The 25,644-nt window shown below is 42.3% G+C and overlaps 1 protein-coding gene across 7 annotated transcripts in view; it reads left to right on the top strand.

Moving 5' to 3' along the window:
- NPAS3 (neuronal PAS domain protein 3) overlaps nt 1-25,644 on the top strand; it is a 573,247-nt gene that overhangs the window by 446,075 nt on the left and 101,528 nt on the right. For all 7 annotated transcript variants that reach the window (XM_075844509.1, XM_075844510.1, XM_075844508.1 and 4 more), the window contains one exon: nt 16,798-16,972. In XM_075844509.1, the coding sequence (XP_075700624.1) occupies nt 16,798-16,972 (175 nt within the window). The remainder of the gene's footprint in view (nt 1-16,797; nt 16,973-25,644) is intronic.

Raw genomic sequence — 25,644 nt, 5'->3', positions numbered from 1 at the left:
GTGTGGGGGATACTGCTGAACATAATATGTTATATGAAGTGTGGGGGATACTGCTGAACATATGTTACATGAAGTGTGGGGGATACTGCTGAACATATGTTATATGAAGTGTGGGGGATACTGCTGAACATAATATGTTATATGAAGTGTGGGGGATACTTCTGAACATATGTTATATGAAGTGTGGGGGATACTTCTGAACATATGTTATATGAAGTGTGGGGGATACTGCTGAACATAATATGTTATATGAAGTGTGGGGGATACTGCTGAACATAATATGTTATATGAAGTGTGGGGGATACTGCTGAACATAATATGTTATATGAAGTGTGGGGGATACTGCTGAACATAATATGTTATATGAAGTGTGGGGGATACTGCTGAACATAATATGTTATATGAAGTGTGGGGGATACTGCTGAACATAATATGTTATATGAAGTGTGGGGGATAATGCTGAACATAATATGTTATATGAAATGTGGGGGATACTGCTGAACATAATATGTTATATGAAATGTGGGGGATACTGCTGAACATAATATGTTATATGAAGTGTGGGGGATCCTGCTGAACATATGTTACATGAAGTGTGGGGGATACTGCTGAACATATGTTACATGAAGTGTGGGGGATACTGCTGAACATATGTTATATGAAGTGTGGGGGATACTGCTGAACATAATATGTTATATGAAGTGTGGGGGATACTGCTGAAAATATGTTATATGAAGTGTGGGGGATACTGCTGAACATAATATGTTACATGAAGTGTGGGGGATACTTCTGAACATATGTTATATGAAGTGTGGGGGATACTGCTGAACATATGTTATATGAAGTGGGGATACTGCTGAACATAATATGTTATATGAAGTGTGGGGGATACTGCTGAACATAATATGTTATATGAAGTGTGGGGGATACTGCTGAACATAATATGTTATATGAAGTGTGGGGGATACTTCTGAACATATGTTATATGAAGTGTGGGGGATACTGCTGAACATAATATGTTATATGAAGTGTGGGGGATACTGCTGAACATATGTTACATGAAGTGTGGGGGATACTGCTGAACATATGTTATATGAAGTGTGGGGGATACTGCTGAACATAATATGTTATATGAAGTGTGGGGGATACTTCTGAACATATGTTATATGAAGTGTGGGGGATACTGCTGAACATAATATGTTATATGAAGTGTGGGGGATCCTGCTGAACATAATATGTTATATGAAGTGTGGGGGATACTGCTGAACATATGTTACATGAAGTGTGGGGGATACTGCTGAACATATGTTATATGAAGTGTGGGGGATACTGCTGAACATAATATGTTATATGAAGTGTGGGGGATAATGCTGAACATAATATGTTATATGAAATGTGGGGGATCCTGCTGAACATAATATGTTATATGAAGTGTGGGGGATCCTGCTGAACATAATATGTTATATGAAGTGTGGGGGATACTGCTGAACATATGTTACATGAAGTGTGGGGGATACTGCTGAACATATGTTATATGAAGTGTGGGGGATACTGCTGAACATAATATGTTATATGAAGTGTGGGGGATACTTCTGAACATATGTTATATGAAGTGTGGGGGATACTGCTGAACATAATATGTTATATGAAGTGTGGGGGATACTGCTGAACATAATATGTTATATGAAGTGTGGGGGATACTGCTGAACATAATATGTTATATGAAGTGTGGGGGATACTGCTGAACATAATATGTTATATGAAGTGTGGGGGATAATGCTGAACATAATATGTTATATGGATAATAGTTGTATGTAATATACTACACAGCTGTGTTTAGTATGTTATATATTATGTAATATACAGTAATGTGTTTACTCAATGCAAACGGCATGAACATGTCAGCACAAAAAAAGATGATTGTTGTTTCCAATAGATTACTATGGGTATGCTAATGTCAGTAGTTATGAATATTTTACATTTATCATAACCTTTTCCTTCATATTACTGATTAGAGGGGTTTTTCGCTTTAGACTTTCCATTTATGTTTTTTTAGTAGGGTCTCCAGGTGATAAGCTGATTCTATACCGTCCGGTTGCTCAGATTCCCATCGGCCAGCTAAAAACTGGGGTTATCCGGCAAAAAGTTTTTACTTTCCCTGTGCTAGGTCCTACAGTATGAGCTAATAAATGAGGGTCCTTAACAGTAGACCCCCTCCCTAATAGACTATTTGCAAACAGTTTTTATAAATGAGACAACCCCTTTAATTTCCTTTATTGGATCGCAGAACATTAGGAGTAAAGTAATCTGTAAGGGTATGTGCGCACACGAGGGCATTACGTCCGTAATTGACGGACGTATTTCGGCCGCAAGTACCGGACCGAACACACTGCAGGGAGCCGGGCTCCTAGTATCATAGTTATGTACGACGCTAGGAGTCCCTGCCTCGCTGCAGGACAACTGTCCCGTACTGAAAACATGATTACAGTACGGGACAGTTGTCCGGCAGCGAGGCAGGGACTCCTAGCATCGTACATAAGTATGATGCTAGGAGCCCGGCTTCCTGCACTGTGTTCGGGCCGGTACTTGCGGCCGAAATACGTCCGTCAGTTACGGACGTAATTCCCTCGTGTGCACATACCCTAAGTTGGAGATGAACCTACATGAATTATCTCAAAATCTGTTATGTCATATGCAATTCAAAGAATGAAGACTATTATCACAGCCACGCTCCGCACAGCTGCTGTTCCCGGTGTTCACCAGGACATACATGAATGTCAAAGTACAGGAAATATTCCTTTTGATTTACATTAACATACTGGCGGTTTAAGGTTTTGAAAAAGACTGATCTGGAGGCAGAAATAAGTGCATTATTTATAAACCTGAATTTGAGACAATTTACCACCCCCATCCAGGAGCCATTTTAACTTTGCTGAGTTCCATAGAGGCCAGTCAGTGTGAATTTCTTTTCTCGTTTTGATAAATCTCATACGGTATTTACCTGTATATGAAGGAGTATTGTATTCTCAGTGGAGAGAGGCAGTTCAGATACCATCTGCACATCATTAAACCCCCTTGACTCTATTTAGAAAATATAGGTGAATGGGGGTCAAAAATAGTTTTTTCTGTGGCTGTTACCCTGTAAAGGGCCGTCTGATTGGTTGCTATGACCAACTTCTCCAGTTTTCCCTTGTAGTAAAGTTGATAAATCTTCGCCATTGTGCTAGAGCTAGTCTTACAGCCCCCCGCCCCCACTGATATTATACAGGTGCCATTTTTATTATCTGTATTCTGTTGATGAGTGCCCGGGGGGGGGGGGTCTTATTTCCATTTCCCTAGCTCTGCTTGCTCTGTTACTTGAGCTCTTTTGCTTGTAGTAGTTCACAAAACAGATAAATGCTCTTCCATAAATATCTTGTGAGCCTTTGCTTCAGGTAAACTGAGTTCTAACTGTCTACATTTATTGTGAATGAACGGCTAAAGACATAATTTCCAGCAGGTTTTGTATTGTACTGAACAATGTTCGCCTCAATGAGTGTAGCGTTGATTTAGGGGATACTTTTACTCACTACTATTTGAATGTGTGGAGGATGTTAGTAGGAAGGTATTTATACTTTTTGTTAATAAAACTCCATGGACATGCTAATACAATAGCAGAGCGCAGAAGAAGCGATGAGCAGAGATTTGAGGCAGGAGAGGAAATTGTAAGATTCAGGAAGAGGGGCGTAGAATTCCCAGGACGCAGTTCACTGGCGGTATTATCAGCAAGCCACGTTCAGATGTCTTACTGCGGTCCGACAAGGGCATTCTGAAAAGCAAATAGGGGACCAGGCAAGGAAATTGATTTCTCAGGGGCTGCAAGTCTCCCCTCCCCTCCAGAAGAGCCAGGCACATGGCCGCCAATGGCTGGGAGCTGTCCAAGTGCTGAAGAGAGATAATGCCAGTGATCCCTGTGGAATCTTATCACTCGGCGCAGGGCCTGACTTTCAGAGTCAAGGTTCCTATGTTTCCATTGCTTAAGGGAGGAGACAGGTGTATTTGTAGCATAAACCCGGCCATGAAGGGGTAATTGCCGGCCAGGGGGATTTAACCCCTACATTTGATGATTTCTTTGATGGAAATTACAATTAATTACATGTGCAAAATGAAGATGCCAGACTTGGTTTTTTTTTAATACATTTCCTGGCAGTGAATTTTTGTATGACTACAGAGGGGGTTTGTACTGCAACTATTTCTCAGCATTGAAATATTCACAACAGATAATAATAAACCTTTATTTATGTGAGAAAATAAAAATCTTTGTAACACTTACATTGTAAGTCTTGGAAGAGGCACAAGCTCCCCATCCTCCCCCGTTTTTAAATGTTGTTCTTGCCGACCCCCACCCATTCGCCTCTTCTTCATCCTCTGTTGATAAATGAGCACATGCTGGTTGCAGTAATTCATATTTCATCTCTGTGACACCCGCTGATCATTGGTGTTAGTTAGAGAGGCTGATATTACAGATGTCAACAGGAGGCTGCCTTCTTCTTCAATGTGTGTACAGTGCTGACAAATACAAATGTGGATTGTTGATTCCAGGGTATTAACCAGTTATTCACCATAGCTTAAAGGGGCATTCCCATCTTATAAACAGATGGCATATCGCTAGGACGTGGTATCACTTTATGATTGTTGAGGAACCCCATCAATCCTGAGAATGAAGCTGCAGCAATGCTGATTTCGTGCTGTTTTTCCTACACAGAGGCGTCCCACGACCCATTATGCAGGGAACTTAAAACAGGGAGAATTTAGAAGGGGTCGCAGCACTAAATCTTCTGTAGGGCCCTTTCATTCACAGGATAGTGGGGGTCCTAGAGGTCCGACCCCTACCAATCATAAACTGATATGCCATCACTTGATGAGATTGGAATAACCCTTTAATGGCTATAGTTCCTTTTAATTATTTAGTGAAATATTTTAATGCTGTAATATGTATTATTTTAAATATTACTATTGAAATATGTTTTATAAAGTGAGGTTTAGATTGCCAATTCCATCGATTTATTTCGGTGTTTTGAAACCGCAGCACAGTTCAAGCTTTTTTAAAACACCAAAATAAATCAATGGACTTTTAATTAATTGTTTTAAGGCCTTTTGACAAATTGAAAAAGAACACAACAAAAAGCATTATCTTCAAAGAGGGACAGTGCCAAGATCAGTATCCTTTTTTCCTGTTTTATTTCTACAAACCTTACACTGACGGTGCTTTGGTGGCCCCCGTACGGATTCTGGGCTACTGTCCGCCCTCTTATAGATTTACCCTTCATTACGTTGTGCTCCGAGCACAACGTCATCAGGTGCGCACAAACAAATCACCCCTGCTTTTTCTCCAGAAGCCATTTGGATGATGCACCGTGTATTCTTTTTCTTTCCCTTGTAGTCTGCTTATGTGTTCTCACTGAAAAATTATTTTCTTTTCCTTTCCATTAAGTGAAAGACAAATTAAATGCATTCAAATACAGGATACTAGTTAATAAAAATGGCCACAATGTATCAATTATTTGGACTTAAATATTTACACAGCATCTTGCTATGTGATTTTGATCAGTTTATTTTTTCATTATAAGGCTATGTTCACACGGAGTATTTTGCCGAGTTTTTTGACACGGAAACCGCGTCGCAAAACTCGGCAAGAACGGCCCAAGAACGCCTCCCATTGATTTCAATGGGAGGCGTCGGCGTCTTTTTCCAGCGAGCAGTAAAACTGCCTCGCGGGAAAAAGAAGCGACATGCCCTATCTTCGGGCGCTTCCGCCTCTGACCTCCCATTGACTTCAATGGGAGGCAGAGAAAGCGTATTTCGCGCTGTTTTATGACCGCGGCGCTCAATGGCCGCGGGCGAAAAACGGCGCGAAAATCGGCGTGCAGGGAGAGGAAAATCTGCCTCAAAGTTCCAAACTGAATTTTGAGGCAGATATTCCTCCCCCAAAATACTCCGTGTGAACATAGCCTAAGGCTATGTTCACACGGAGTATTTTGGGGGAGGAATATCTGCCTCAAAATTCCGTTTGGAACTTTGAGGCAGATATTCCTCTCCCTGCACGCCGATTTTCGCGGCGATTATCGTGCCGTTTTTCGCCCGCGGCCATTGAGCACCGCGGGCATAAAACAGCGAGAAATACGCTTTCTCCTGCCTCCCATTGAAGTCAATGGGAGGTCAGAGGCGGAAGCGCCCGAAGATAGGGCATGTTGCTTCTTTTTCCCGCGAGGCAGTTTTACTGCTCGCGGGAAAAAGACGCAGACGCCTCCCATTGAAATCAATGGGAGGCTTTTTCGGACATTTTTTGGCGCGTTTTGCGGCGCGGTTTCTGCGCCCAAAAAACGCGTCAAAAACCTCTGTGTGAACTGGCCCTTAGACTTTTTTGCACAATATCTTGGCTAGACATAGAATGTAGAGTACTGGCCATGGTTGTGCTGCCTGCAACTTCAATTCATTATTTTGATCTATTTAACAAACATATCAAATTAAAGATAAAGGCAAGCAATGTAATAATCTGAGAGTTAATTCTAATCTCTAATTCCATGAATTCTCACACATTGCGGGTGGGATGGGGGCATATTTATTGAGCACTGCTGTTTGCTTCTGCTTATAATTATAGAGCCGTATTGTGTAACATTGTAGTCAACCAGTCCTGGTCCTACTGGTAGTTTGTGTAATAATGACTTAGGCTGGGTTCACACGACCACTTTAACGGACGTATTTCGGGCGGAAGTCCCGGACCGAACTCAGTGCAGGGAGCTGGGCTCCTAGCATCATAGTTATGTACGATGCTAGGAGTCCCTGCCTCTCCGTGGAACTACTGTCCCGTACTGAAAACATGATTACAGTACGGGACAGTTGTCCTGCAGAGAGGCAGGGACTCTTAGCATCGTACATAAGTATGATGCTAGGAGCCCGGCTCCCTGCACTGTGTTCGGTCCGGGACTTGCGGCCGAAATACGTCCGTCAATTACGGACGTAATTAGTGTGTGTGCACATACCCTTACTCTTTCAAGAGCAATGCTTGGACAGGGACAATGGGGGGCTAGCATAAATAGGGCTGTATGTGGTGAACATTCGCAGACTGTTATAGATTCTTTTAGCATTGGTTCCCAATCCTCCCATGTGATCTGCCCCTTATGCCCTCTGCCCCTCCACATTCTGTAATTTAGTTTTTTGGTCCCTGTCGCCCTGAGCAGCGCCTTCTGCCTGCTCCATGAATGATGTGCTAATCCATTCTCTGCCTGAGACAAGTGTATCGACCTGCTCTAAACAGACCGCAGGGCTCACACTGAAATGAAAAGCTCAGCTACACTCATTCAATGGCAAAGGCAGCAGTTTTCCTCCCACCGCCCTGTCGCTATGCTCCCTTACTTTCTGTCATCATTCCTTCACCTTCTATCATCACCATTCACCTTCTGCCATTGCTTACTCTTCTATAATCATTCGTCCTCCTTATATAATCTTGCCACACCTACTGTCACCTCTTTTCACCTGTGGTTATAGCTTACTCACCTTTCATTGTCATTTTATAACGTTCTCATTTTTGTCACCACCTTGACCTTTTGTTGCTCTCTTATTCTCTTTCTTTCATTCCACCTTACTTTCTTGATTTACATGTGCTCTCCTCTGACGTCTACTCAGTTGGTCTAATTAATCTATGCATGACAAAAAAAAATGGTAGTAATTGTAAGGCTGGGTTCACACGATCTATTATGCCTCGATTTACTCCTGAAAATACGGCTCCAATATGTCGGCAAACATCTGCCCATTCATTTGAATGGGTTTGCCGACGTACTGTGCCGGCGACCTGTCATTTTACGCGTCTCTGTCAAAAGACGGCGCGTAAAATGACTGCCTCGTCAAAGAAGTGCAGGACACTTCTTTGGACGTCATTTGAGCCGTTTTTCATTGAATCCAATGAAGAACAGCTCCAAATTACGGCCGTCAAAGACGCCTCGCAAAATGCGAGTGCATGCAATTACGTCTGAAATTACAGAGCTGTTTTCTCCTGAAAACCGCTTCGTAATTTCAGACGTAATGGTCGTTATCGTGTGCACATACCCATAGGCTTCTCGTACAGCTTAAGTTATGTGAAATTAAAATAAAGACAAAATGGAACACATAGATGACTCTGTTGGTGCCACCTTTTTCAATGGATTATCGATTTACTGATTTCTTTGGCACAGGTATACCTATAGGAACTTGTGTAACCCTTTTGTCCATTTGTATACCCATGTGGGTTGGTGTCACAGTGTCCAGGGTGCCCAGCTCTTATTTAGATCTCTTTTTATCACCCATTGCAGTTACATTTTTGGACCCGATTCTGCATATTCTGATTCCAGTTATTCTCTTATTTTACTTTGATTCTTGCCACTAGCCAGCGATTTTGGACCTATATTGTACCATGCAACCACATTAGTCATTATCTGTACTGTCTACGGGTTAGTTAGTGATGTCTCATTAGGTATACATAGTATATACCCAACACAATATTGCTTTGCAAATACTTTTCTATTAAATTGTAATACCCTTTGACCTCTGTTATTTTCTGCTGAATTCTGATTTGTTTGCTTTATCGTCACAGCAATGCTCTTGTTGTTATTATTGATTTATATACCACCATCATTTTCTGTGACATTGTAAATCACAAAATTAAGGGTACATTTTCAAATATCTATGTATAAATACAGAATTTATGGTGCCCTGAACTATGCTGGTTTTTAGTCAAAGTGGACTGAAAGGTGTGGCAGCCTCAGCCCCTGTGCAGTGACTGCTCAGCACTGATATTTGTGTAAATGGAATGAATGATACTAGGCACGGGCTGTGCCAGATGGGTAATAAAGATTCCAGCCGAGAATATTATACCCAGCTCAGCGTGTGAAAACAAACGGTTAGACTGCCAGCCGGAGACAGCTCTGTACACACATATATCATCCATCGTAACACACATGCACTAGAATTATATCCGTGCATATACTTTTACATAAGCAGCCATATACTGAACACATTAATGTATTACTATTAACATCATTTTCAACTACATTTATGTTACGACTTCTGGTTAGCTGCCTGTGTGATACTGTGAAAATACATTGTATTGACATTCTATCGTTTTTAAATCTTTAGAATTTTGCAAAAAGAATCATTTCCAAATTTCTGGATGTTTTTATTTTCCCTGTAAGGCTATGTTCACATGCACGAGTAAAAACGGCTGAAAATTACAGAGGGAAATTTTCAAGGGAAAACAACCTCTGATTTTCAGCCGTTTTTTAAGCAGAAAACGTTTTTTTTTAGGCTTTGTTTTTAGATGTTTTTGGAGCTGTTTTTCAATTGATCCTATGAAAGACAGCTCCAAAAATGGCTCAAGAATTGGTATGCTCCTTATTTTTATGTGGCTTTTTTGTTCTTTTAAACAGCGGCGTAAAATAAAGTCCTGTCTGAGCTAAACGCTGTTTTTCACATTGTTCACAATGGGATGGTGTTTGTCGGCCTTTCAGTAGCGTTTTTCAAGGCGTATTTCAAGGGTTTAACGCCCCAAAATACGCCTGAAAACACTGTGTGTGAACATACCCTAAACTAGCAGGCACTGTTTTTTTTTTTGTTTTTTTTTGTATTTCTTGGACCTACACCAGACAGGGAAAATTATTAGAGCACTTCTGCTTGTAAATTAATTCCAATAATAAAGCTGTATTGGAGAATTGCGGTCTCTGCAATTTCCACTTGCATGTGTTTAGATGAACAGACACTCCAAAGAGGATCTGTTATGTACGGAGACCTCTATTAATTAGGGCATCTATTAGATGACCCTGATAAAACGAAAACATTGAGGGGCAAATTTACTAATACTGGCATTTCATATACCAGTTTTAAACAGGAGAGCATTGGAGTAAAATGTGCCAATTAATTCATAGAAAAAATTGTCCCATCTTTGTCAGTCCTAAAGACAGAAATTGAAATCTACGCCCACTAAAATATGCGCTAATTTCTGGTGTAAATGATAGTAAATCTGTTGGACTGACTGGCTCTGCCCCCTCTGACTTTGCAGAAATGTCGAGAAGGGTGAAAAGTTTTATATTTTAGTACAAATATGACGTGTGCCAAGATTTGCGACTTTTTACTGCCAGAAAACAGTCGGAAATCATTTTAGAAATTTCCCTCTGAATGTCATTCCAAACTGCTGTTTAGGGGGCTTTAAAAAGAGTCCGTTCTGGATTATGTGGCTCATGTGAGTTTGGGTAGGCCACTTTTTTATTTGTAAAGCTCTTAATACAATCAGATTGAATAAAAGTGCAAATCCTATATATAAAAGCAATATGTAGTACACACATAAAAGAAAGAAAATAATTAGAAAGCTGAATGAGCAGCGGTATTTCTCTGACGTGCCCTTGCCCAAACAAGACTAGTTTTTTTTGGGATAGTTTTATACCTAATATATTGACACCGTTGTGATAATAAAAGAGCAAGGAGTTCTTTTAAATGAATACTGTATCCATACAACAATAGAAATAATTGCTGCTAATATAACAATCCATGAAACTGTTATTACAAGGACGGTATTACACAAAGTGCTGTTACTGTTACAACTATATGGGGCCCTCCAATCTCTCCCAGTTTCCAGCAAAACAACAGAATTGATATTCCGACAAAACGAACAGATGTAAAAAGTTGTAATTCAATGATTATGTTGCTATCTTTGTCTCTTTTTGAGGAATTAGGTATTGCACTCATGGGAAGTCACATTTTATGCCTTGTTGGGTTAATGAATATTATAGTTATATGCAGAGAATGTGAATTTTGGAAAGTTAGGAGCTGGAGGAGGCAGCTAGCAGGTCCCCTGTGCATAGTAATAAATAGGAAGTAAATTTGCCTGAATCTGCGTGTGCTGGGGGGCGTTCAAGGCACCAGATTTAATTAAATCCTTTTTTAATATACAGACATCTAAACTGCATAATTCTCCTGTACTGCAAAACGGAGAGCAATATTAAGACAGCGTGGATTACTAAACTTCTGCAAGAAGAGAGTCAATAGATGCGGCTTACATGAGAGGCAAGACTATAGGAGCATCCGGAAGCAGTTTAACCCCTGCTCAACTGCAGATCAGTGTAGCTGGCTTAACCCGCATGTTCTCCATTTTGCATGCATGCGCTTCTACATAGCGATAATCTGTAATGTTTATGCAGGCCTGTGGCCATGTGAGTAATGTAAAGGATGCTTCTATGATAACTATTATGGTGAGTTCACACCTGACTTACCAATACATGCACCTACCACAACCAAATAAGTGTAAGGCCCTGTTCACACAGTTTTTTTTTACACGTTTTTTGACGCGGAAACTGCGCCAGAAAATGCACCAAAAAACATACGAAAATGCCTTCCATTGATTTCAATAGGGGGCGGAGGCGTTTTTTTCCCATGAGCAGTAAAAAATGCTCGCGGGAAAAAGAAGCGACATGCCCTATCTTAGGGTGTTTACGCCTCTGACCTCCCATTGACATCAATGGGAGGCTGAGAAAGCGTATTTCGCGGCGTTTTTTCCCGTGGAGCTCAATGGGCGAGAGCAAAAAACACAGCGAAAATCTGTCTCAAAATTCCAAACGGAGTTTTGAGGCAGAAGTTTCTGCCTGCAAAAAACTGTGTGAACTAATTCTTAAACTTCTTGTTACGCGTATAGTTGGGCACTTGTCACCTCCTGCTAATATTTTACTTCTACCTATAACACACCAGAATATTTAATCTCCTCCTAATAACCAAATGTCAGGGACACACACTTTTGTGTTTCTGGCAGTATATAGCTTCATTTGTGGGAAGGGGTGTGAGGTGACTGTCGCTGAGCTTTAAATCCCCTTGTCATAGTCAGGTCCTCTCATATGTCACTGTCCATCTCAAGTGAAGGATGACTACTGCCATCCTCTGACATCCCGTGATGCCTTTGTCCGAGTTCCAAGTTCCGTCCCTCTCAGGTAAAGATCATTTCTCAACAAGAGATTTCTAATGAAACTACACTTCTGAAATATGTAGGTTTCCTTTTGGTTGCATTCCAACACTTTCCTACTGACATCTCTGGTAAGGAGTAGATACCGGCTCTTGTTAAAGAAAGTGAACGATCTGCAACAAAATAACATTTCAGAACTCTGTGACCTTGAGGACATCTTCCGTAGTCATTTTCACAAATTTGCATCTATCCTCGATTCTTACATTTCTGTCCATTTGGAAGCTATATCTTGTTGGTCATCCCATCATTCAATTCCCCCCCCCCCACTTCTTCTTTTATAACTTCCCATTCCCTCTCCCTTTTAAAATTGTTGTCTCATCATGTAAGGTTGTACAGGTCTCATCTACTGCACAGGATGGACTCTGCTGTATCCAGAAAAACAAAACCTCTGCATGCATCACCTCGCGGTTGATGACAAAATGTATTAACCCATGAAATTTACCATGAAAGCAAAACTGCTATTTTTCACAGCGAGGAAATCTTCCTATAAAACTATACAACGTAAAAGTGTTTCTCCATATAATACTAATAGATTGTGATACATAGGCATGCGTGTTTATGCATAGCCAGTGTTTTAATCTATCAATTTCCAAACCTGTGTAGCAGATGAAGGAATATTCCTTAAATTATTCCATTACTGGTTGCTAGGCAACTCTTCTCTCCTTTACCAATCAACACATTGCATGTTGATCACGTGCTCTCTGCGATTTCTCCATTAATTGCCTGTTTAAAGAAATAAAAGAACAATCTTGATTGTTGCCTTTTGTCCGCATATTTTATTCTATATTATCATTGATTTATTACAGCCCATATAATAAAGGCTGCCATAGTGCACCTCACAGGTGTAGAAAAAGATCAGCCTGAAAATATGAAGCTGACATTGTTTATTGGTTGGGACTGGCACTGGAAAAAGTGAAACGGCTGGCAATGCCACTGTCTGAAAATCAAATATTTGGCTGCATCTGGCATAAGGGCTGATATTTATATAGTAAAGCAGGTGATTATGTAGAAATATAATTGTATAGGGAAGTGGTAGACATAGATAGCAGAGGGCCCTCGTGCAGTATGAGGGCCCCTTACTCTCCATTAGCTCATCAAAGAACATCCCGCCGTCATGTCTTTCTAACAATTCACCAATAATTCTGAGCCACTGTCAATTGCTCAGTCCATACATACAATCCAATAGACAGTAAAAAGCTGCTTTAATGGTGGCAGTTGCCCCCCCCCCCCTACCTACTGGGTCCGTGTGCTGCTGCACAGGTTGCACCAATGGAATGTCTGCCCCTGGTATAGGGGTTTCCTTGCCTAAATTTTAAAGTATTTTGAGACTATATAAGAAAATGTTGATGGTTTTCTAAGTCAAAGACTGGGGCCATGATTGAAAGTAGAAGCTGAGAAGAATCATTTTAAAGGGACTCTGTCACCAGTTTATCCATTCCCAATCACCTAACTAATCTAATAGGTGTTTTGCTGCTAATAACTACAGTGTGATTTGTTTTAAAAAAAACAAAAACTTTTATTATATGCAGTCAGGAGCATTTTTCTAAATATGTAAATGAGCCTTTACCTACAACTGGGAGGTAACAGCAGCGATTCTCCTGAGGTGGAGCCGCCTCACATCCTCTGACCTGTCCTATCAGCATGAAGCTGCCTCACACACATAGTCAAACTAAAGGGGGATCACTTCAAACAGCCATATCTCGGGCTGTGGACCACCTAGAACAGCTCTGGTGGCATATGAAAGCGGAGTCTAATCTTTCATATGACACCGGGATCGCAGTTCTAGCTGTGACAGAACCGGAGATATCGCCAGTTGAATACACAGTCGGGAATGGAAGCTGTATACTATATGATCACACTGTGTTGCTGGGCAGGGAAGGGGAGAAGCTGTATGCTGATTGGACAGCGTCATACATAAAATATTACGCCGCCCAGTGTGAAAAGGAAGAGTCACCTCCTATTTGGCTATTAAAGCCACATTATCATATTTAGAAAAATGCGAATAACTTTGCAAATAATAAGTTTTTTTAAAAACAAATCACACTGTAGTTATCAGCAGCAAAGCGCCTACTAGATTAGTTAGCAGATAGGGAATTGATAAACTGTGACATAGTCCCTTTAACAATGGAGCATAAGGTTAAATATCCCTACAAGAAGGGTTTTTGTGGACAGAACCAGCATGCAGTATTATAAAGGTGAAAATGAGAGTCAGGTGGGATAAGGCCCGTAATCTGTTATTTAAAACCTGTCTGCGGTGAAATTTATTCTCTGGTGTCTCTTTGCAATTCAGAAGTCTCCGTCCTTGTCTGTGTCAGCAACCTCGATAAAAAACAAATTCCCAACTCCTCTCTGCCAGGAAAAAAGGGCTCTAGAATTCATGCAAATCACATTAATTCTGGCATCTCCCTAGTGAGCCTGCTATAAACTGCAGCCTAATTAAATATTTTTTAACGATGTGAGTAATTTTTGCCACGGGGCGGATTCAGGGGGAAATTTAATATGAGATCACAAAAGCTGTTCCCAGCGTTGATTCTGTAAATTAATAACTACGAGCCAAGTGGAGAAACATACAAACGAATAAGAGGCTAGCGGAGTAGTGAAAGAACCGTCATACTGATTTCTTAATACGCCAAATATTTCCTACTATACCGCAGTATAATTAAGCCCCCATTATCACTGTTAAAAACAGGCTGCTCTACTTTACCCTTATAATAGAAGTAAAGTGTTATATATCTTAGAGAGTTTAACCCTGTGTGTCTTATATTATAAGTTGTTAAATTCTTGTCTCAGAATATTACTGTTATATAAATATATGAACTACTACCTATGAAAATATTCTATCAGCTCTGGAACAGGCGCATAAATTTCTTCCTTCAACCCGCTTCCTGGAAATGACATAAAATTGTTCAAAGATCTTACTTAACCCCACTTATAGGCCATAAAATAGGTATCTATCCCACCTCTCATTGTTTCAAATGTCGCACTCCAGATGCCAATCTTTATCTTCATTGTTTGTGGTCCTGCCTCAATATTCCAAATTTTTTTGTGAACACCTTACGAATTTTGTTCCTAACACAGTACGCATTCTTTGGATATATGAATCCTGAGACACACAAATGTTCCCCCGGAGCACATAAATTAATACACTATGTGGCAGCAGGAGGGGTAAAAGCCATAATGCATAATGGCTTCATGCCCAGGCACTGCCTTTCAAATTGTTTCTTGTTAAACTTTCTTATTTGTTAAAAATGGACTGAGTGGAGGCATCTCTCCACAAGGAACACCAGGTCAAACAAAAATGTTTTACTTTTAATATTTTTAAAAAAAATGTACACTCCTGAAAATGTATCTAACTTTTTTTTTTTACACATTTTATTAGTTCCCCTATGTATTGCAGTATATTGTCATTTTTACAGGCTCCTGCTAAGCCCCGGAGGCATGGCTTAGCATGGACAGACAGATATCAGACCTGGGGCCTTCATTAGGCCCCCGGGCTGCCATGACAACCATCGGCGCAGCCCAATCCCGTTGTGGGGAGGAGTGTTGGGCTGTCGGAGGGGGCCATACCCCTCCAAACGGTTCAAATGCCGCGGTAGCTATTGAGCGCAGCATGGGTTTTTTCGATGAGAGACATTTATGACATATACACATGATATGTCATAAATGTCAGAAAGATACAGGTCCCACCTCTGAGACCCGCACCTATCAATAGAATGGGGCCCCCTAAACCCCATTCTAGCTTTTTATGCTCACGCTGACTCCCGGCCATTTCCTGATGAGATGGTCTGGAGTTACGGAAACCGCGTTACTCGCTGAGCTACGCTATTTCCGTAACTCCCATAGTAGTGAATGGCAGTTACGGAAGAAGCGTAGCATGCGAGCTACGCTGTTTCCATAACCACTATTCAGTTCTATTGGAGTCACAGCAACAGCGTAGCTCAGCGAGTTACGCTGTTTCCATAACTCCCGACCATGTAATCAGTAAGGTGGGACCTGCATCTATCTGACATTTATGACATATCCTGTGGATATGTCATAAATTTCCTTTCATGGGAAAACCCCTTTAACTAGTTAATTGGTGGGATCGCTGTTCCTGGCTGTTAGAGCAGCGTGTCAGCTGTAAAACACAGCTGACACCTGCAGTGTACCGCACCATGACGTGGGTTGGTAAGGGGATAAGGAAGTGGTAAGGGGGGTCTGACGCAGCCAGGCCTCTTGACTGACGACTATAAGATGCAGCGACTTTTTAGCAAGATTTATTGCGCGTGTCTTATAGTCCGAAAAATACGGTATATAGGTAAGCTGAGCAATCAGGTAAAATAACGTTGGTTCCAACACATATTTTTTATGAAACAAATTTTAATATAACAGCACAATTAGGATAACCGCATTGTTCAAAATAATATAATTGACATCTCAATTTTCGACCTCATGCACATGGCCATATTGTAGCTAAATTTTTAGTGCAAATTTAACAGAAAAGCGAAGTGGCATGCTCCATTATGTACCGTATGTATGGAGCTTCTCTCCCCTAGAAACATTGCTCTGCATTACGACGCACAGTTTCTGTGCTATGTGCACGAGGCCTTAGGTTATATTCAAGTTGCCACCAGGTGCTACACCTACTTCACTTAGGATTATGTTACAGTAATAAAAGATTATAGTCTTGATCTGATGGATCTGATGGATGGCTCGAATAAATCTTTTATTACACATGTTTCTTGATAGTGAGTCATGAAGTTTTGGTGAATTATTAAAAAAAACTTTCTTATTCTGTGCAGGTGGAGCTGACAGGAAGCAGCATGTTCGACTATGTTCATCCGGGGGACCATGTAGAGATGGCAGAGCAACTCGGCATGAAACTTCCCCCAGGGCGTGGACTTCTCTCTCAGAATGCCAATGATGATGGAGCCAGTTCAGCATCGTCATCCTCACAGTCTGAGACCCCAGACCGGGGTGAGTTTATAACAGGGAAAAACATGAGACATGACTCCATTTTTTAAAAACTGCATTTTCCTCTTTATACTGAACCACAAATGTTTTGATCACTACTTTATGTAGTTCTTTTTATATTTTACTATAGACTTTAACTTAACATCTGGTTGCACAAAAAATGCACCACAAAAGCGTGAAAAAAAACGCTATAAAAAATTAATAAAAAACAGCTCTAGACTACATTCACATGACAGGGAAAAATGGCCATGTGAAAACGCCATCACACGACACGACGAGTCCTATTTTTGGCTGTTTTCACAGCCAGACGTTCCCCATCAGTTTTTAACGGCCGTTTTTTAGGACTCAATCCTTGAGATGGCCATTAGAAACTGATACTGGCCCTACTTTATGCACTGAGCCAGGAAAGCCCTTGCCATCACTGTCCATATATGGACAGTGATGTCAGGGCTTTCAAAAATACAGTCCCCTGCCAGAAAGCTTGCAATGCTCTGGCTTGGGAAAACCCTTGATGTCAATGTTAGGGGCTTTGAGATGCCGGAATCCCAGGCCGGAGCGTCGGCAACGCTATGGCCAGGGATTCCGCTCCTGATGTTAGAGGCTCCTCCAGGAGCAGAATCACCCGCCAGAGCGTCGGCAACGCTCTGGCCAGGGATTCTGCACCTGGAAAAGCCCATGGCATCACTATCCATATATGGACAGTGACGTCAGGGGTTCCTCCTGTAGCGGAATCTCCGGCCAGAGCGTTGACGACTTTCTGTCCGGGGATACCGCTTCTGGAGGATGCCCCTGGCGTCACTATCCATATATGGACAGTGAAGTCAGGGGCTCCTCCAGGAGCAGAATCTCTGGCCGGAGCGATGCCGACCGTTTGGCTGGTGATTCCGCTCGTGAAAGAACCCCTGGCGTCAATATCCATATATGGAAAGTGACGTCAGGGGCTTCCCCTGAGCAGAATCCCGACCAGAGCGTTGTGACGCTCTGGCTGGTGATTCCACCCCTGGAGGAGCACCTGGTACGCTATCCATATATGGACAGTGACTTCAGGGACTCCTCCTGGAGCGGAATCCTCAGCCAGAGCGTTGCCTACTTTCTGGCCGGGGATACTGCTTCTAGAGGAGACCCCAGATGTCACTATCCATATATGGACAGTGACGTCAGTTGCTCCTTCAGAAGCAGAATCTCTGTCCGGAGCGTTGCCGACCGTCTGGCCGGTGATTCCGCCCGTGAAAGAGTCCCTGGCGTGAATATACATATATGGACAGTGATGTCAGTGGCTACCCCTGAGTGGAATCCCGACCAGAGCGTTGTGATGCTCTGGCCGGTGATTCCACCCCTGGAGGAGCACCAGGTACGCTATCCATATATGGTCAGGGACGCCTCCTGGAGCGGAATCCTCAGCCAGAGCGTTGCCGATTTTCTGGCCGGGCATACCGCTTCTGGAGGAGACCCCAGGTGTCACTATCCATATATGGACAGTGACGTCAGGGGCTCCTTCAGAAGCAGAATCTCTGTCCGGAGCGTTGCCGACCGTCTGGCCGGTGATTCCACCCGTGAAAGAGTCCCTGGCGTGAATATACATATATGGACAGTGATGTCAGTGGCTACCCCTGAGTGGAATCCCGACCAGAGCGTAGTGATGCTCTGGCCGGTGATTCCACCCCTGGAGGAGCACCAGGTACGCTATCCATATATGGTCAGGGACGCCTCCTGGAGCGGAATCCTCAGCCAGAGCGTTGCCGATGCTCGTTTTTTAAAAATAAAAACGTTACTGTAATCTACAATGCAGCGCCTATCTGCTGCAATAGCAGATAGGGGTTGCAAAATCTGGTGACAGAGCCTCTTTAAGTGACTCACCGGTGACGTCTTTTCAGATTCTAGTTGTTCTTTTTCTCTTTTCTTCTCCATCTGACCCAGACCTCTATGATGACTTACAGCCCATTTCTGCAGTTTGCCGTTTAGATGTTTTCGGCTTTTCAAACATTTCTGCACCTATAAACGAATATAAAATTCTCATGGTGCCACACTCTACACCCCTAAATATAATAGTTCCATACACTGCACCTCTAATTATAATAGCACCGTACACTGTGTACCTGATTATAATAGCACCATACTCTGTGTCCCACACACACACACAGTGCTCCCTGTAGATAGTGCCCCATAGAGCCCCCTGTAAAAAGGATGCATTTCATTTGTCAGGGTTTTTTTGTCCCAACCCCCTGAAAACACCAAAGTGCCCATGTAGATAGTGCCACAGTGCCCACTTTAGATAATGCCCACATAGTACCACAGTGCCCACTGTAGATAGTGTCAGTGCCCACATAGTGCCCACTGTAGATAGTGCCACAATGAAGTGCCAATCCCACATAGTGCCACAGTGCCCACTATAGATAGTGCCACAGTGCCGACAGTAACACAGTGCCCACATATAAAGTGATATAGTGCCCACATACAAAATGTGAGAGCCCACATAGTGCCACAGTGCCCATGTAAATAGTGCAAATGTACCCTGTAGATGGTGCCACACCTCCCATATAGTGCCACAGTGCCCATGTAGATAGCGACAATCCCCCTGTAGATATCACCACCCCCGTGTAGATAGCACCCCCCATGTATGGAGAGTGACGTCAAGGGCTTCCTCTAAGAGCGGAATCCCCTGCTTTCGGCAGCGCTCTGGCCGGGGTCCTCTCTTCTGCAGTAGTCACTGTCCATACATGGATAGTGACGTCAGGGGCTTCCCCAGGAAGGTAATCCCTGGCCCATAGCGTCGGCAAAGCTCTGGCTGGGGATTGTGCTCCATGAGTAACCCTTTGACGTCACTGTCCATATATGGATAGTGACGACGGGGACTTCTTCAGGAGCGGAATCCCTGCCAAGAGCGGGGTCTGCTATCTGGGGATTCCGCCCCTACAGGTAGCTAGATTGGCACTATCTATGGGGGATGGGGGTTCCTATTTCCAGGCAGGGGGAGCTATCTACTGGGGGAGGGGGTTGGGGCTCTTTACAGGGGGGTGTTATGTACATGGGGGGTGCTATCTACCGGGGGTTCAGAGGGAGCCCCTGATGCCATTGTCCATCTATGGACATTGACATCAAGGGCTTTCCCAAGACAGGAGTCCCCGGCCAGAGATCTTGCGTTTCTCTGGCCGGGGACTCCATAGTTGAAAGCCCTGACTTCACTGTCCATATATAGACAGTGCTGTCAGGGGCTTCCCCCGGACTCAGCGCTCAAAGTAGCACTGTGTGCGGGGAGTCGTCAGCCAGGATCAGTTTTTAACGGCCGTTACAAGGATGGATTCCTGAAAAACGGCCGGTAAAAACGGATCCATTGACTTCTATGGGAGCCATCTGGCTGTGATAACGGCCAAAAATAGGACATGTCCTATTTTTTGACGGCCGGTATTCACTGGCCGTTGAAAAAAACGTCTGTGTGAATACACCCATAGAACTTAATTGTTCTGAAAACGGCCGTGTGAATGTATGTAGTCTTAAGGTGTTCTTTGAATCTCTATGTCATGCTGTGCCTTCATAGGTCCTGCACTAGGCATAACATAGGAGATCAGTTTTGCCCAGAGTGTTCCTTTAATATAGAGGGCATGAAAGTACTGATCAAAGAAATACATTGTACAGTAGTTCAGGAGGATAGACTTAAGAGAGGAGAGGGATAACACAGGGGACAGTCTGCGGCAACCCGTACAGGGTTTCATTTTATTAGTTTTTTAGTGAGGATGCCGATTTTGACAGTACCAGTCTTGTATTAGTTTTAACTTGGCCAACAGAATTTTGTAAGATAAGATTCAGACATCTCTGTAAAATACTTTATATATTAAGCTTAGAGCTCATTGCTTCCATTACAGAAAATGGTGAAGGAAGGGGGGAGGGGGGGGGTGTCAACCATAGCCCTGTGCTCCCCCACTCTTTCATTGTGCTCTGATGATAATTCAAGCATTAGGGGAAAATCCATTTATAAATTAAACAAAATGACTTGATATCTATCGTTCCCCAGTTCATCACGCTGTTCAAACAGCCACGAGATTGGCGTCTTGTCCCTGGCCTTCCGAGAGCCTTAGTAATTAGATCTGTGACGGATTTATCCTTTACTGATTGAAGCTTTAAATTAATTGAAGTTCCACATTTGTGGTTTTCTATTTTTTTTTTTCTATTTCATTGCTAGTTTTTTTTTGCCTCTTGCTTATTCTCTTTGGATCAGTCTCTCGAGGAATGCTGGAAACCTTTTTTCCTGTTGTTCACTATGTATTTGCGCACAAAAGGGACAGTTTTTTTGGGAATTGAGAGGGGCCTCTGAGCCTCTGTTTGTTTAGCTCTTTTACTAGTGGAGGTATCCTTCTTTTAACTTAAAAAAATTAAATCATCCAAGTCTTGTACATGCTCTTTGCTAGTCGTGGGACTAATTCAGAATGTATAGTATTGTTGTCAGCATATCTGATTGAAATTAATACGTATCTTTAGTACTATGACTCACAATGTTATTGTATTATTTTAATGGGATAAAATGACTTTCTAGAAATTGCTACAATATCCGAGAGGCCTGAAATGTTTTCCTGAAGTTTATTGCTTATTCAAACAGTATTGAGAGACTATTGTTGAAAGTATGTGACCATTTATATGTTCCTCGAGGATTTCTATATACACGCTATAATCTGGGTTTCTTGGTATGTGGCACAACTTTTTTTTAATACTACTGTTTGAGCACTCTTTCAGCATGGATATATGGTTACTACTGTTAATAATTTATTACATATACAGTACATTATGTGGTTACTGTATTTACAGCCCCAAAATATGCACTGTTATGTGAACATTACTATATTTGTGTGTATTACTGTATAGGCACTTTTGTCTATACATCCTGCTATCTGGGACCACTGTGTGGGCATTTGTGGGTCAGAACTATGTGTCTCTAATGTTTGGCCTATGTGGATATTATTACGTGACTCACTAGTAAGGACTATGTGCTTTCTTTACTGTGTCCACACAATTGCGCTGAGTTGTTAGCATTTTACTGACTTGACTAGTGAGCACATGTTGAGAAATTGGCCCCTGTAGTTAATGGTAATGTACAAGCACAATATTGTATATGCTAACAATTAACAAAATATGCATATAGTGTCCTTACTGTCCCAGAAATGAATCAGCAAATAATTGCACTATGGATGAAAGCACCTTTTCGTTTATTACGAATTGACTACACGTTCATATTATTATATGATCATATACAGTTGTGGTGACCATTTATATTAAACGTCGAGAGCAAAGATTTTGTATAGTGTGCAGGCTGACAGATGTGCTGTTGTTCAGATCAGGTCAGTGTTAAAATATAGTATAGATTCGAGGTGCTGGACTGATAAGAGAAGAATTTTTTGGCTGCGTGTGAGTTTGCCAATAGGCATATTGAATGGAGAATGGAAGAAAGTTTCTCCGTTCAGATAAGGCCAAGTTTGTGATGTTTAGCTGCAATGGCAAACAAATATTCATTGGTGGAACATATAAATCTTGCTACATATAACAGATAGTGAAACTCAGAGGTGCCTGTGTCATGGTCTGCGGCTGCTTCCCTTGGCTTGGCACTGGCCGAATGAGATTTATCAACAGAAAAAATCAATGCACATTTTTTCACGAACATTTTAGAGGACAACCTACTGCCTTGGATTTTTAAGGGATTGTCCCACGATTAAATATTACATTTATGTGTTAGATCATGCAAAACATAAAAATTTTTCAATTGGAGTCATTTAAAAAATGTGGCTACTGTGCCTAGAAATTGCTGTAACATACTTGTTATGGTGTGCCTTTGATTCCCTCTCAGAATATCCACCCATTGGGGTAGATTTCCCTAAACTATCTCTGAATTAGACAGCGTAAACTTAGACCAGGCAGTGGGAAGATGCGCCAAATTGATCAAAGCGGTGCATGCTGCATGATAAATTGGACGCATGTTGCTAGACACTTTTCTCCTTCTCATGCCAGCCCTTGGTTGGCTTAGTTGACGTCATTTTTGCGCCAGCATTTTGTCGCACAGCTGTGCAGTTTAAGCCACGCCCCCTTTCTTCTAGACCTTTCTTGCACCTTGTCATTCAAAGCGCAAAAATTGTCTAAAACAGTTAATAAATGACATGTGCACCAGAATTCTGCTTAAATGTTAATAGTAAATCTACCCCATAGTGTCCATTGCAGGTGAAAAGAAGCTGCTTCTTGTGTGCAGCTTTCTATTGTCCGGCATGCGCAATAGCAGGAATCACTCCGCCGACTGTGTACAAGAGGATCCGAGTGGTGGGACTGAGCCACTGGGCATGTGTGAACACTAGCACTGGACATAATGCGTGGACGTTCATAAAGAGTATATACAGCAGTATCTAGAACCAGAGGCAATTTTATTAAATGATTCCAAATGAAAAATTGTTATGTTTTGCCTGATCTTACGGAGACAGTTAATATATAATAGTGATACAACCCCTTTAACAAATTGATAATGACCCGAAGCATCAATCTAGGCTGGTAAAGTGGATAGACCATAATCCTGTGAAAATGTTGTGTGCCAGTCAGCCTTCCTACCTTCATTTTTGTCCCTATTGTAAAATGCAATTACAAGAAAAGAGACGGTTTGTTTATTAGTGTGTAAAATAAATGGAACAATAATCCTCAGTCCATAACGAACAATCTGATTATATCGATGGCCTAATGCTGTTTTTAATGCATATCAGAGCACACACATTACTGTTACCTCTATTATATCATTCCCGATTACTCTGCTTTCCTGCTCAATAACTGTCCGCTATCGCAACTCATGAACTGCACTCCATTCTTTATATCAGTTTTCAGTCATATTTAATGTTACTTTTCCACCGTTTCTTGTGATTGTCACACTTTGTCTTATGCCTGTTTGGCCCATTCTTTTTTTTCTTGCCATCTCTCACACTTCCCTAGCCTTGCTCATTTACTTCTTCTTCTCCTCCATATTATCTCCCTGTGTCTCTTCTTCTCGTCGTCTCATTTACATTTCCATATTGTTTTCATTTTCTCTCCCCTCCTCCTTTCTTCCGCACTAGCATTCTCTCCTTCTTTCACAGTGTTGCGTGCTGCTGTCTCTCGTGGCTCGCTAGCAATTCAATTACAGAGACGAGAGATAGCTCGTCTCTGGCGGAGAAAGGGCCCCGTCTGACAAGAAATATAACAGCCTATGTTGAGTGAGGTTGAGTTTATGCATTTAAACTCAACCTCGCCACACCTGCAATATGGTAAATGTCAGGGATTGTAGGTTTAATAGCATGCAAACCTGTGTGTAAATCTGCATGTTTGTTTACATACAACTTGCCACCTGGCATCTGTGTGTCATCTGTGCAGGCAGTCATTTAGATTTGTATATGTCTGCATACAGTACTTGCCACTACCAGGAATACAGGTAGCACTTGTGTCGTTGGTGTTGCAGTGATACGTTTTATACCAAGGTCTTTGTGCCCTAGGGGTCACGAACAATACATTATTACAGTATCGACTTCTGACGTCGTTGGCATTTAGATTGTAGGTCCAAGTATGGAATTTTCACTGGGGTCCAGCAGCTTCAGACTAAATCTTGGATTTGTGTTGCTTTTTCAGAAGACTTTAAAGAAGGTTTCCCATCTCTGACATTTATGGCATATCTACAGGATTTGTCATAAATGTCCGATAGATGCAGGTTCCACCTCTCGGACCCATGCCTTGCTATAACATGGGGGTCCCTTACCCCTGTCCTACCTTCTGCCACTGTTGCTAGGCTCCGGCCCCTGACTTAAACATACCTCCCAACTTTCGAGTATTGCAAAGAGGAACAACAAGCCACACCTCTAACCCCGCCCAATCCCTGCCCATACACGCCTAGTTCAGCCCACACAGTATCATGCTCCCATAGTGCCTCCCCATAGTTTAATGCCCCCATAGAACCCCCAACACATATAATGTCCCATAGTGGCACCTACACAGTATAATCCCCATAGTGGCCTCCACACAGTATAATGCCCCCATAGTGGCCCCCCACACAGTATAATGCCCCATAGTGCCTCCCACACAGTGTAATGCCTAGTAGCTGTCCCACACACAGTATAATTCCCCATTGGCCCCCATACATTATAATGCCCACACAGGTTCCCCCATACTGTGTAATGATCACACAGATACACCCATAAAGTATAATGCCCACACAGATGTCCCCATATAGTATAATGCCCCATAGTTGCCCCCATACAGTATAATGCCACCACAGATGCCCCCATAGAGTATAATGCCCCCACAGGTGCCCCCATACAGTATAATGCCCCGCAGCTGCCTTCATACAGTATAATGCCGCCACAGATGCCCCCATAGAGTATAATGTCCCCACAGGTGCCCCCATACAGTATAATGCCCCGCAGCTGCCTCCATACAGTATAATGCCACCACAGGTGCCCCATACAGTATAATGCGCCCTTAGCTGCCACCATACAGTATAATGACCTAACTTTGCCTATTAAAAAAATATATATACTCATCTAGCTGTCACGACGAGTGGAGGAGATCCCTCTGCTCCTCCACTCTGTGCTATGAGTGCTCAACACAGACAGGAGCGATTACATCATTGCATTGCGCCTGTCTGTTCCGAGCTGCTCACAACCGGTGTTACACAGGAGAATGGTGAAGCA

This window comes from Rhinoderma darwinii, chromosome 12 (genome assembly GCF_050947455.1).
Source record: "Rhinoderma darwinii isolate aRhiDar2 chromosome 12, aRhiDar2.hap1, whole genome shotgun sequence".
Classification (NCBI taxonomy): Eukaryota; Metazoa; Chordata; class Amphibia; order Anura; family Rhinodermatidae; genus Rhinoderma; species Rhinoderma darwinii.
The sequence above is the reverse complement of the archived record's forward strand: the minus strand, read 5'-3'. Positions and strand labels throughout refer to the sequence as shown.